The 15,076-nt window shown below is 45.0% G+C and overlaps 1 protein-coding gene across 1 annotated transcript in view; it reads right to left on the bottom strand.

Annotated features, from left to right (window-relative positions):
- Window positions 1-5,426: 5,426 nt before the first annotated feature.
- Window positions 5,427-15,076, bottom strand: part of nbas (NBAS subunit of NRZ tethering complex) — a 129,819-nt gene continuing 120,169 nt past the window's right edge. The window contains exon 53 of the mRNA XM_035617330.2: window positions 5,427-6,518. Within this exon, the coding sequence (XP_035473223.2) occupies window positions 6,243-6,518 (276 nt within the window). The 3' untranslated portion in view covers window positions 5,427-6,242. The remainder of the gene's footprint in view (window positions 6,519-15,076) is intronic.

The raw sequence follows: 15,076 nt of genomic DNA, 5'->3' as shown, positions 1-15,076 counted from the left end.
GACAAGAAACAACTAACGGAGCAGAGACACAGGTGTCGGCTGTCGCTCAGTCCAAACGTTGCACGACAAAGTTGACAGTCAGCTCCTATGGATGAGCTATAAAAGGAGCCCAGTAGGGTTATTTAAACTGTATACATATATATATATGGAGCGGATTTTTTATCCGCTTGTTTGTTTAAAAGAAACTTTGCTGGGCACCTTTAACACACTGGGTCTCTCTGAGTTTTAGTCACAAGCCCCCCGCCCACTGCACCGCCAGCCAAAAAGAGAAGAGGAAATAATGCGCATGCCTATCGCTCAGCCTAACACTTGAATCCTCTTATATGGGTCCAATTAGGACAGAATGTGAAATGCACCATTTTTGAATCCATATATCCATTTAAAAAACAGCGTTTCAGCACTACGGTGCTGATAGAATAGAAGTTTTGACCTTTACTAATCCTATCTCCCTCGCTCATCTCCCATTTCCTTCACTGTCTTTCCATTAAATTCTACAGCTCCCCCTTTCTTAAAGCTGCCAAACTCCTACAGTATCTATTGGACGGGGGGGGGGTTGTACTGCAGTTGCCAGAAAGACAGTTACTCTGTACAAAGGAAGGTCGCTGGTCAAAAACAGGTGAGACAAGATGGATGAACAACCAAGGCAAAGGGAACCAACATGGCCGCGGAGGGTGAACGATCTCCCTGGACTCAGGTTGTTGACAGTGTAGGAGGCGTGTGAGGGATTCTCTCTTTTTAATTCCCCCCTCCTGCTGTCATGTTTCCTTCTCTCCTTAGCTCACTCTGCACACGCCGCAGAGGACACACAGGCACAGGCTAAATGTCTGGTTTCAAAGAGATAACTTCCACTCAGCAGACGAGAGAGTCTGTGAGATCCTGTGATGGTGGCTCACCCTGCCTGCACACAGAGGAGCTTTTGTCTGACAGATAAAATAAGAACCGTGACACTTGGCGACACTGTGTTTACCAAACCACGAGCACAAGCGGAGACCCCCCCAATAAGATTGCGGTCCTCTTTTCTCCAGAACAAATATTCTTGAAATGGTAACATGAGAAAAGTTCATCAGAAAAACACCTCTCACCCTTTGACACCCTGAGACCGTCAGCAGGTGAAGACCGGAGCCCGCGGTTCGCGATAGGCATCAAGAAGGAGACGCGTTGGGGAAGAGGTCCGACTCCAATGCTTAATCAAGCAGAAAATCAATAAAAGTGAAACTATACTTAATAATCGTGAGCGAGTGGTGCCGGCTGAAAAAGGCTCACAGACAGAGGAGCACTTTTTATCTTCAGCGTGGCCTTGTCATGATAGGCTTTCTGCAGAAAACAAAGATGGGCTCATGACTGTGGGCAAAGCTCCTTTTTTTTTTTAAATAAAAGGAGGGTTTTTCATAACTCTTGTATTTGACACTTGTAACACATTTAAAGAACTTGCGACTTCCAACAAATGCAAATCAGGAGAGAATAACCGAGAGAGGCCGGGAGATGTAGTGCGCTTGCCGACTAGATGTCATCGGGAAATCATCGACATCATTAGTCTAATAAGTCTAATGTAGCCTAGACGCCGGTGGTTATGAAAATCGGAAGAACATTGAGCTTCGCTGAGAATTCTTAATGACGATGCCCTTTGGCCCACCGACGTACCATCACCTCCGTCTGACTACTGATGTGACGACTGCCGCCGGTCTTTACACATCCGGCAGATGACGGGCGACACGAGTTGCCGTTGCCGCGAGAGCAGTGGCGATGAACCGAAGCAGTAAAGTTGTGCGCTGGAAAACCAAAACAAGGAGTTTGAAGAAGCTGAAACGCTGTGTGGAACTGAAGGGGGGGGGGGGGGGGGGGGGGCTGCAGAGTCAACTGATAATTGTCTGCTCACAGATTATTACCAAAGAGCCCCTTCACATTACACAAAGTTATTTGACATGTTGTTGAGCTGATAGCATATCGTCTACAGCAGCTTGACAGCGATCGGGGCCCGAACCTGTGTTGGAAGTGGGGAAAATGAAATGCTTTCATTCAGAGCGCGGACATGGGATAGAAAGAACGTGACATTACCGCTTGGCATTTCATTTTTCTTCTCACCCCTGGCGTCAGCCGCCGAGAATTAGGATGCGTGTGCGGCGTGGACGGTCCCCGAGTGTGTGCTTTAAACTAACAGGCACCAGAACGGTCCCAGGAGTTTGTGGGGGTCAACACAACTAATCAAGACGGGTCAGCACACACTGCCAGGGAAAACACTGCGGCGCTTATCCACTCGGCCCTCATCCTCCCCCGTCCCCTTTCATTTGTCCCTCTTATCTACTGGTTGGTGCTTCCTTTGTCTTAATATATTCCAATCTCTCTGTCTCTCTGTTCAGCAGTATTTAAGGCTGCTCTACCAGCCTCCCTTCTTCCTTCCTCCTCCTCCTCCTCCGCCAATGTTCCTACACATTTTTTTTTGTTTTTTGTTTGTTGAGTTACCTAAATGACTGTTCTCATTGCTGCGCTTTCACACATTCATGCAATTTATTAACTGTCAAGCAGTTTTGGCCGAGCGATTGCCTGACACAGTAGTTTTTGCTCAGACATTATCTGAGATGCATCACTTTGTTGCGGTGTAAAAAGCCAAAGGTGTGTGCGCGTGTGTGTGTGCATTTGTGTGTGTGTGTGTGTGTGTGTGTGTGGAGGATTTAACACTTCAGGACTGATTACAACTAGGCTTCGTGTAATCTTGTTAGTTTAGCACAGAGCGCTGATTTCACGCCGGCCCCGGATCAAAAGTGGTCTCCCGTCGCAGCTCAAGGGCACGAACAAATCTGGGTCAGTTACCGTCGGAGACCAATTGAATTCCTTCTGCAGGGGCGGATAGAACTTGTTTGACACGAGGGAATGCACATCAGTGTATTGTCTTCAGAGTCCACAAAGCCCCCGTACAACTACGAACGTCCAACGCTGGCTTAGAGTCGTGCGAAGTGGTGGAGACCATGAGCGCCGGGCTGGGCGGCTGCGAAATTGACCCATTAATCTCTGCAGTATTATTTCCTCTGGTGGTTCGATGTTGACACTTCCTTCACACAGCCGGGCCTGCCTGTCTGGCTGTATTTTCATATGGCCCATCACTGACACAAGCACTGTCCCATTTCCCTTGTAACCCCCTCCACAGGTTGAAAGATTCATTACCCTCTTGTTTGATACAGACCGATCACCCACCCCGACCCCATCTCTTATGAACGGGCTCGGGAAAAACAGCAATATCGCTGTCAGGGTAAATACCGTTTGCTCAATGTCTGGCCTGTCAAGGATAGGAGCTACTCCTCTCCTGCAGCTGTTTTAAATGTTGCCTGCCGAAGTGAATTACTGTTGAATATTACTGTTGAAATAATATTTGTTCTTATTTTTGGCTGCCCTGAAGAATTGCGGATGACATTTGGATTAAAGAGGCAACGGACAACGTCCGTGGCCCTAGTGGTTCCGGGTGGTATTATGGTTCGGCCGCTGCCACAAAGACGCTGCAGTGGCAAGATGCCGGTAAGGACGCAGGTACTTCACCTCAGAGCTCCTGAAGACGTTGTCAACACCCCTGTGGAGATAACGGAGGAGAAGAAAGAAGCACGTGCAGCGAAGCTCCGACTTCGTTTTCTGGCCCCTAAAGTTAACTAGCGGCAGCGAAAGGCATCATGGCTTACTCAATGCCAGCAGCCTGGCTGCTGTCCAAGGCAAAAGAAATAAAAAAATAAAATCCCAATGTGAACGAATAACCTTGAGTTTTTTGTTCAGTAGTATTTAGAAGTAGGCTGCTTGTTACTCACTAATCTAGTAGAAGGAAAACAAACTGGGTGTCAGTTTTGAAGCCTCTCAAGTCGCGGAGTGACCGTCCGTCAGCGGTTCACTCTGGTTTCATCTCTTTTACCATCACTCTCCTTCTTCTCCGGCATTTTGTTCTCCCGTCAACTGGATTCTTTTTCTGCGGTGAGGTCCAGATGTTTTCATCAAGGCGGCCGTTCCATCCGTCTAACATTTCCATCACTGGGGGCAGATAACACAATGGGTGACGCAGTTCCTTTGTGGCGTAAAATTTAGTAGTAATTCATCTATGAAAACTGCGTCCCGGTGGCCAAGAGAATAACATGGCGAAGGCAAAGTTTCGAATCAGTGCATTTCCACTTTGGGCCGGCAGATACCACTGTGTACTACAGTACTACAAAACGCGCTGAATAGAAACTTAACCATGCAGCAATTTTGATGAAATCTGCTTCTATTTTGTCAGCGGAGGTGGCAGAATAAGTCTTCAAAGAAAATCGAGGAAGAAATCAATATGGGAGCGTGTTCAATAATTAAGGGATTAAGTGCAGCGGGGGGGAAGGTTAACTAGCAAATATGGAAACATGATCTGCTTATTACCACCTGAACAGATTTGAACGGGCCTTAAAGCCATCAGTGCCTCAACGCTGTACGGTCGCCATCAAGTACAGTCACCGCTCCTCTTCAACAAGCTGCATTTGGCGGGGATTTTTTAAGCCACTGATAACTTGTTTTTAAATCTTAAAAACAAGTTATCCCCCCCCCCCCCCCAGTGAGCCCATGTAGGGGCCCGTCGCTCAGTGAAGCTGAGGGCTGGAAATCTGTTTTCATGGCCTTCAGTTTCAGTGACCACGGTGTTTATATCAGAGTTACTGCTCTCTCCTCAGTAACTCAATGAAAGAAAAAAAAAAAGGAGGAGGAAAAGAGCTGATCTTTCATCTTGCCTAATCAAACCTTGTATTCCCTCCCACTGTTCTTAAAGATCATGTTTCACTTTGGAAAGGTAGCGCAGGTTCCCTTTTTGTGCACACACACACAAAAGCAAAGCTGGCTGCCCAGGGGACCTGCAGTCAGCAACACTCTTATGAGCTTCACTCTGAACACTGCCTTTAAAAAAAATGCTTTGACAAACAAGATAAATTAGACACTTTGATTTGTTCCCCAATTCTTTTCCTGCGACTAATTTCTCTCTCAAAAAAATTTGCCTGTTGGCAGTTATCAGTATCGAGGGCTGGAAAAGTAGAAAAAGGTAAAAAATAAATAAATGCTCTTGGCTACAGGAGATTCCAAGTGTAGTTGAAAGCAGTTGGTTTCTCCATCGTCCTCTGTGGAGTTGTGTGCGCTGATGAGTGAAAAACTTTTACTAAACTGCTTTAAAATGATTGTGTAACAAAAATAAAAGGACATTTGAGGGGCAAGCCACAATACCCACTGATGAGAAGGCTGTAATTATGTTGGAAGAATGTAAAAATGCTGTAATTATAATGCATTCAGAATGAGATGGGACCGAATGTGACTCACTCATTTGAAAGAAAAGTAAAGACACGTCTATTGAAAAGTGGAAATCTTTACACAATTGTGTTCCAACCAACACTATTGCAAAGGAGAACAAACAGGTAATACCATTAAAATGGAAACAAAGCTCATTCTCATGTTATTGTGTGTCTTTATTTCAGCTCTGAGAGGTGGGACAGACTAAAACCTGCCGTTCACAGTGGAACAAACCACGCTGACATCCACTGCATGCGTAAACACACACAAACACAATTAGCCGGCATCATCATTAGCTCTACATGATAACGATGGGGCGTCGGTGCTCGTGTACAGTATTTGTGCATTTGCGCACGCGGGGCACGGGGCAGCTGCGGGGCTAATTTGTTCAGTAGGAATTAATTAGACATTATTAGGGGGAAAACAATGGAGCAGAGGCAGGGTGTTTAACAATGGGACGTCACAGAGGCAAACCTGTCGCTGAAAAATAGGCTAATATCCACCCACTGCTTCCCCGGCTACCGCTCAATTACTCCATCACACAATAGGACGCACACGTGCACACTGCACACACACACACAAAATGCAAGCAGCCAAAGCATTTTCTGGTCATTGCTCTCAGGAATAAATTCATGACTGAGGCACAACAGAGGTTGGCGTATACGTGTGTGTTTCTAATTGAGCAGATGTTTCACTATTAAAGGTATCCGCTCTTTTAGCTTGAAGGCAGACGCTGCAGCTGCTGCTCACATGTCCTCAGATGATGAACCCAAAACCCAATTACAGAACAAAATGCAGAGGTACGGCCTGATATCACTTCTATTCTTGACTTCTCTTCTTTCCTCAGATCTCAATCCAATCCAATCTAATTCCGCCACTCTCTCAACGCCTCCCTGCTCTTCTTCCCTAAAGCTGCTTTATCACCGTGGTCCATGGCTGTGGTCCAAACCCCCCCAACACCCCCACCCCCCTCACAGCCACTTCCTGAGAACAGCCAAGGCAGAGTTGAAGGTGAACTGGCCCTGGTGTGTTCCGCGGTGGGCCAGCAGGAGGGAGCCCGCCTCGGGCCTGTGGCCCGCCGCCAGTAGCGCGGCGGCGGCTTTCTCCACGTCCCAGCCACCCTCCTGCTGGTGGGACAGCATGTGGGCGCTGAGCAGGGGGTACAGGGCCGAGGAGACGCAGCCCACCAGGAGTCCGGCGTCCAGGAGCAGCGACAGAAGCTCAGCGTCGCTGGAGGAAGCGGTCTCCTGGAGGGATGAGAGAGGAGACAGATTCAGGAGGAATGTTTCTTCAAAAGTTTGATTGCCCCCTTTTTTTTCCTTCTTTCCCATTGCTGCGAAAAATAAGTGCCAGAAAAAAACCTCCAGAAAATATGCAGTAAGCCTCTGCAGGTGACCGGATATCATCCAGAAAATCGATTGAGCTCTGAACACCAGCTGGCTGATAACATGGTGAAAGTGGCTCTCAGATGCAGAGATTTTCCTGCCACAGTGATCTATAGAAACAAGTTATTGTCCCTTCCTCCTGCATCGACAGTGTTCAGAGTCTGTGTGTTGGTACAATGTCACATGCTTGAAGAAACCTAATGAGGTCGGCGTGTTAGGTCACATCCTGTGTTGACCCTGTGGCCACCACCATTCTCATGGCATGTGCCCTCACTCACACACACACACACACACACACACACATATTAAATGCCATTGGCTGCTGTGAGTGGATTACAGCCCATGGTGAGCTGGGGTGGAAAGGCCATCACTGCTTATCTCCGTGACATTCACCTGTTTGTAGTCTCTATTATTAAGGTTGCACTTACTCAGCTATACACACATTATGTGTGCGCACACACACACACACACACCAGCGAGTCCCTTTTGGGGTATATCTGGAGCCGAGGCAGATCAATTATAAATGTGCAGCTCATGACTTCGCCTCTGTAGTGCAGGAAGGGAACAGAGCTGAATGAATTTCTCTCCCTCACCTCTGAAATCTCTCATTGCTCCGTTTTCATTCATCCTTAAAAACATAAAAATCCTTTAAAAAGGATCACTTCACTTGTGATGATGGAACCTGAATAACTCACATGAGAGATGAGAGACACTCAACTGTCGTCATTGACAATGGCACTGTCCCCTTATAGAGTCACTGATCATATTTTGCACATAAAATAACTTTTTACCTTGTAAAAATACACCTTAAAAAGAAGAACATTATCGCTGTGTCCCAAGATTCATAGCTTCTATAAAAATATTCTGGATCTAAATGGATTTTCCATTTGAATACAGATTCACGGCTGCTTTGGTACAGGAAGAATTGGAGACAGAGGGTTGACATAACACAGAGATACAGAACAGCGTGTCATGCATGACTAATAATTTAATTCCTCCCTTACACTGAGAGACGGGAGCAGATGAATTATGACAAGCTGGGGGAGGGAGATGGGGCCACAGAGAGAAGACAGACAGAAATTGTGAATCTTGAGTCTGTGGCGGATGAGGAGGTCATCCGGTTATAATGAGAATTAAGGGAGAGACGAGATGAGAGACCGGAGGGCTTGGGAGTGTGGAAAAAGTATGACGTAGAAAGATGGAGAAGAGAAGAGCCGACAAGCACTGAAAGCATCAGATACATACATTTTTAAGTGCACCAACTGTTTTCCATGAACGAAATGCACACTAGAACCGGGAAGAGGCACTTCAAAACGACTCAACAGCCTCAGCCACAGTTCGTAGCTGAGGCTGTTGAGTGATCCTTTTTTAAGCTCAGTATCACACAAAGATAATTTCAATCTTGACAGGCATAACAGTATGCATATAATATTATCAAATTGTGTATCTCCACGGTGACCAACTATGCCACTAGTGCTAGTACGAGCTCTCAGTCAGGCTCCACCCTGTGCTCCTCCAATATGGTTACTTCTGTTTCCAAAAATCAAAATGGCGCCGGCCAAAATGCTTGAGGCTTCAGAATGGCAGTTCTTAGGCAATGGATGACAGCATCTTGGCATGATAACGTTAGCTGACTACCACTTAAATCTGGGGGCAGCTGTGGTTGTTTGGTATGTAGTTACTTTAGCAAGTGTTAAATGAAAGTATCAGATGATTTTTAATTTTGACCTGAATATGACACAAGATGGAAAGTTAAGGGTCCACCAAAGTTATTATTATTTATACTGAGTGGGAAATTAATGTTGGTACCAAATTTCATGGCCATCCATTCCGGCTGAGACATTTCACATGAGGAAAGAAAAAGTCAGGAGATCTAAGTTATTTGGATTCATCCTCAGAGGACACATAAAAAAAAACTTGACTTTAACATATTTAAACATTGTCATTTCCAAAATGAAATGCTGAAAATAAGACTATGACCAATATTTTAACCAAAAATGAAACTCTGTATTCTTTTTTCTATTTTATATTTTGTATTGTTCTAAAAGTGGTATTGTGGGAGGCTAATTATGTGACTTTATTTGATCTGATGATCACTGAAACCACCCATGATGTTGGCCTAAGAGCAGGCACCCACAGAAAACACACGGCCCAAAATGGAACATAAATGAAGGCCGCTGGTCGTGAAGCTCTACCACATGTTGTGGCGCATAACATATTTATATTACTCTGACTGAGATGTGTCACAAGTTTGCAGGAACCATTGCTGCGGGTGCGTCAGGTATAACACCTGTAGTGCTGCACGGGAGCGACCAGGGTAGAAAGTATCACGCTTACATTACCACATGCAGAGAAATTGGGCTGCACGAAATATATCTATACAGATTTTGAGGACAAATATTCAGACTTGTTGCTGTGCACTGTGGACAATCTCAAGGCAGGAAAATGAATGTGTTGTAAACACACACAGCAACACCCACTGCTGCTAAATAAACACACACATTCTGCTTTCCCTGTATCTCTTGGTCCATTATGGAAGAGAGAAAACACAAGCGCAGGGGCCTGGTCCTCCATGCGCACACGCACACGGACGTACACACACACACAAGCCAGCCAGGCTATTACCGTTTGACAGCGTTGAGAGAGACGGCAGATTTGAGGCAGTCAGATTGACAGTGGAGCTGAAAATAGATGTGAAGGCACACGGCGAAGAGACGGAGGGATGGAGGGGAATCTTGATATCACAGTGGAGCAGATAAATTTATGTCCTTTTTACAGTATGAACACCGCATTTCATTCGCATTTCAGGCAGCTGCTGTTTCTCCTGCAGCGTTCACACCTACCCAAAGAATATAGTAGATGGAAGACTGCTGAGCATAATGATCCTAACCTACACATACCGCATTTAATCTAAAATGTTCTTATCATCCGTTATTAAATATTATATTCTTGACTGAAGTTGCAGAATTTATTTTGCTACATTAGGACTTTCCTCTGATGCTAAGAAATATAGATAGTCAGGGACAATACTCAAATTTGTACTCATGAGTATTATGAAACTTGGAGAGCGTGGAAGCGATGGGTGATTGTTCAATATTTTCCCCTGTGATCGTATCCAGTCATTGTTCTGCATATATCTGGCGTCAAAATTGCAGGATTCCTAACCGGCTGTAATTCAAGGAATTAAGTCCCCATTTAGGGAAACATGCTTGTGTGCTTTCTTGGAGAAAGTTAGACAAGAAAAATCAATACCACTGTCATATCCATCCATTAAATATGCAGCTACTGCCAGAGCCGCGATTAGCTTATCTCACCACGCAGACTGGAAGCGAGGGGGAAACAGCTAGCTTGTCCCTGTCCAGCAGTGACAGTCCACCAGTGCACAAGTTCACTAACGAATACTAACAAGTTTGTTTAATCGGCACAAGAACTGAAGTGTAAAAGGGGATAAATGTTAGTTTTGCCAGAGCCAGGGTAGTTCAGTTCAGCTTTGTTAGGGCAACGTCTGCTGTGGCTCTCACAAAGATGTCCATCCGTCCACCCCGCCTCCCTCCTCCCTCCTCCCTCCTCCTCCCTTCTCGACCCTCCTCCTTTTTGGAGTTTCCTCAGCGGTCAGTCCAGGCCTCGCTTTTACAAAGTGTTGAGCGCAAATAGAATCTGATTGAGGGGGGAATTCATCCATCATGCCCACCTTTCTCTCCCTCTGGAAGGTCAACAGCTCGGAGAACATGAAAACCTGTCCTGGGGTGTATGTGTTTCTGTGTGTGTCTCGGTGTGTGTGTGTGTCAGGTTAAAAGCCCCTTCAGGCCTCCTCTAAAGCTTCAAACAACACCATGTCTGACTTAACAGTGAGGCGGAAACAAGAGGCATCTTCTGTCTCGTGTATGTGTGTGTGTGTGTGTGTGTGTGTGTGTGCTCACAGCTGGCGTGTGATGTGAGTGGATGAACAAACAAACTCAGCATGACAAGGGAACTGACACATCAAACTGCAGACATAAAATGTCCAAGCCCCCCTCTTGCTCTTGTTATTACCTTCTCATTTCTTGCCGTCTCTCCCGGTAAAAGACAGCCAAGGTTGTGTTTCCTTCTTGCTTTCAGTGGCTGCTAAATGTTGCCTGATTGGTCTGGTCAATCTTTCACACCCTTGTTTTCTATTCTTGCTCTGCACGTCTCTCATTTCCTGTATGTGTCTTTCTTCGCCCTCCCTCTCTCCTTGAGCTCAACCCGGCTGAGAGCCTAATTGGAATTACTATGCACGTACAATTCTTAATACATAATTCATGGCCAAGCCTTCTTTTATCATTTAAATCATAAAGCTTATTTGAAATGCCAGACAACACATAACTATCCACACTCCTCCTCCTCTCACCCTTTTTCTCGCGATCTTTTTTCCCCATCCCTCCATCCTAACTGTCCCTAGGCCTTAGTGGTGCAACAAACAGAATGTGCACACACGCACACGCGCACACACACACACACACACACACCAAACAATCCTTGCTTACAGCGCGACATGATTGAAAGTGACAGAGGAAGAGGCAGTGAAGCCAAAAAATAAAAGTGGGCTGTGACGCACAAGAGCAAACACAAACACACATACACGCAGTGAGCAAATCAGGGATCAACGCACTGAGTTGCGAGCAAACACAGCGAGATTAACGGGTCCAATATGGCACCAAAGCTGTAAACAAACCCACTTAAACGAGCAATTAGACACATAATTACTCAATCACACACACACACACACACACACACACACACACACACACACACACACACACACACACACACACACACACACACACACACACACACACACACACACACACACACACACACACACACACACACACACACACACACACACACACACACACACACACACACACACACACACACTGTTGTCTTCACTCCAGCAGGTAGACAGACAAGGTGTTTGTGTTTCTTTGGGAGGCCTTGGAGTGGTTTTTAACCTGATTACACAAATTCACACGCACACAAGGACATGTGCATTTAAATAAAATTGTGCTAATGCACAAACTGACAAGGAGGAAGACAACGGTGGAGCACTTGAATGAAAATCCAACACATCCACAAACCCTGCACATAAACAGCCCAATAGCTTTTTGCAAATGTTGCTAGAAATGAGATGTGTCCCAATTCAGAGGATTGTCCTGGTGCGGAGGGCCGAACCAAGCTGGGCGTTTTCGGCCATTTCATATGGATAATGTTATATAAGTGAGCTAGCGACAGCTAAAAACCTTTGCCAGCGACAGTCTCTCTTTTTTTTCCAGTTGGAAAAATTGAGAGTCTCCGATTAGAAATGACAACCATGCTTTTCCCTCCTTATGTCCTTATACAAAGACTGCTACAACATTCAATTTGTCAAATGTTAACACGTACTGCAGCGGCGTTTGCGTGTGTGTTTTGCACACACATCCAGCAGAATCTAAAGCATGCATGCTTTAAGAAGCACTGACAGCTCATTCATATTGGGACGACAGCTCTTATCAGCCCCACACCTCTGTCTCCCATTAGTCAGGCTCGTGTTAACCCCTGGCTCCCTGCCCCCCTCTGCTTCTTCACAGCACATACATCTTCACCAATGAGGAGCCGAGTGGAAAAGGAAGAAATGATGGGAGCAGGTGACTTTGAGGAAAGACATGAGATGAGAGGCCACATTTTTTTGCTGGTCCCAGTGAAAAAAATAAAAAAATAAAACCTGCTTGCCTGCGCTGTATTTTCCTATATCATTAAGACCATGGTCTTTCTCCATTACCTGCTTTCTGCACTACTTTGTCTACCTTTCAAATCATCTGCACTGCTCCCACTTCTTTCCATCTTTCCTCCCTCCTTCAGTTCTCCGACACCCGCAGCTGTCTCCGCCAACAGAACTGATCATACCCATTAACTTTTCACATCGCGGCGAAGCAAGATGCCGTCAAATGTGAAGCAAAAATGAACAAACATCGCACCCTATGGCAAAATAAATTGCCTTTCTTTCATTTACTTCTCACATCAACTAACCTTTCTGTAACACCATTTTAATTAAAAATTAATCTGCAGACTTAATCTTTTTTTCCCCAACGTAATCTCAGGGGCATCTCCTCTACGAAAAGAAAAAAAAGACTTAGGAAAACAATGTGCACACTGGTCTGTGACTTAAGATACACAGCACAGAGCAATGGAACACACACACGCTTTAAGATAAGGCCTGTCATTCACTCATTTTCACGTACTTAACCAAGAGCTAATAAATCGATGGCGCATTGACGCTAAAAAGGAATCTCAGACTTGTTCATGTAGACGTGAAAAGGCTGGTACATAAATTAAGAGTGGCATCGAAGGACCATTTGCATGGCTTCCTAAAATGAAAACCCTAATAGGACTGAATGATAACAGTCAGTTTACAGTTAAGCTTCCTCAGTACACTCAATGAACTCCTGAACCGCGCTGAACTAAAATCAATTATTGTGATGCTCAATAGATAAGATCTACTGATGCCGACAAGCCGAGGCAATTGTGTTGTCTTCTATCAGTTAAAAAAATGTGGTCACTAACACATGAGCTACAAGGGTCAGAAGAGCTGCGGTGTGAACGATTTAAATAATTACAGGGTAAATAACCAAAATCGAATGATCATTTACCATTTGTCCCCAATGCGTTGCAGCAGAAAATCATCTGAAACAAGTAGAATAATATATGCACAGCAACAATGTTTTAACAATTGTACTGTTTAAATCAACTTATATTTAGCATGGTTCTCCTGGTTATGCCTCACAATTTTCATTGGAACTACTTCACAATCAGATAGTTTATTGATCCCCTGGGGAAATTGGTGCCAAAGAAGAGAGCATGGGAGTATGGGATTGGTTCGCTGTATCAGCAGATACCCTGACCTGAGTAATCGGAGTGGAAAAAGTTGGACCGTCATCCCTAAATGTTGTCAAATTAGGTGAACTGCTCCCTTTAAAATAGTCTTAGGCAGTCAGAAACGCTGTACTTAAAAACACATTAATCGCAAAATGTGCGAGATGTACACACACACACACACACACAAACCTTGGCGGCCGCACTCCCACACTCAACTGTGAAGCTGAAGAAATGCACACACAGACGAATACACACCCACAGCCAGACGCACGCAGTACAGCTCGGCAGCCAGCGCCGAGCCAACGCAGCATCAGACGTATTGGATGCGAGACGATTTTTCTCCGTCTGTCCTGATGTTATCTGCGGAGGAACACTGTTTTGTGTTGCTCCGAACACTACCTGTCTCACTGCATTCACACAACCCTGCTCCATCTCTCCCTGATCCATCTTCTCCGTCTCCCCTCTCTTCAGTCAGGCGGTGCAGCCGGCTGTGTCCTCGTCACCTCCGACTTGGTCACTTTTCACACATTTTCCTACATCTGCTCTGTCTTTGTAATCCCTCTTCTCATCCTACACCCTTCACTCTTCATTGCATATCATTTTTCTTACCACCTTCAATACCCTTCCCCCCTCAGTCCCACTCTCCTTTCTCTGTGGGTTCAGAGCCGTGTGTTGCTCAGGTGTACAATACAGAAGAGTCGTAACGTTTCATTTAATAGGCTCTCTGTCACTTAATAGTGAGGCTTTTTTCTTATCTGATCCAGGAACAAAGGGACGGTCTGTTGGGTCTGATAGACCTACTTTGTGACAGTTGCTTATCTGATTGGGAAACAGTGGAGAGTGGCCCACACGGTCTCAAACGATTACTCTCTTATCTGATTATGGCTTCCCGAAACTAGAGAACAGTTAGTAAAAGGATGAACACATTTTTTTTTTATATTAAGAATCTTTTGAACAACTTCCTTCTTTTTCAAGAAGGACAGTAATGATGTTTAATAATTTCTGGCTCCACTTGTCAGGGAACAGATGAGACTACTCCATCACGTCTGCAGTCATCTTGGGTTGTGGAAAATGTCATGATTAAATAATTATGTTTAAAACTATTAACATATTAATTGGTGGTTATAATCAAAACTTAATCATAAGTTGCATTCTTGGGGCACTTTCACACCTACCTAAAATATCAGGTGTGAAAGGTACCATGTCTGGTACCAAGTCTTGGTCTGGATCAAGCTGAATGGTTCGGTTCATTTGCAGTGTGATAACACATTTTGGATAGTTCTGACAATTGCAGTAAGTTGAGACAGCATGAAACATTGAAATTGACATAAGAAAAAGAAGCGGAAGGGAATAAAATAATTAGCCATGGTAACACATTGCACTTTTCGCAGGACTGCTTGCAGTGTTCACCTCTGACAAAATCCACTCCAACTGTATAATGTTTGAAAGACGAGGACGACCGTTCGACACATTCAAAATAGTGTTGAGTTCTGCGCCTGAAGTTGGTGATGCTGGTAGTAATACCCCAATGTGACAGTGGCAATGGA

This window comes from Scophthalmus maximus, chromosome 18 (assembly GCF_022379125.1).
Source record: "Scophthalmus maximus strain ysfricsl-2021 chromosome 18, ASM2237912v1, whole genome shotgun sequence".
Taxonomy (NCBI): Eukaryota; Metazoa; Chordata; class Actinopteri; order Pleuronectiformes; family Scophthalmidae; genus Scophthalmus; species Scophthalmus maximus.
Note: the sequence above shows the minus strand (reverse complement) of the source record. Positions and strands in the feature narration are given on the sequence as shown.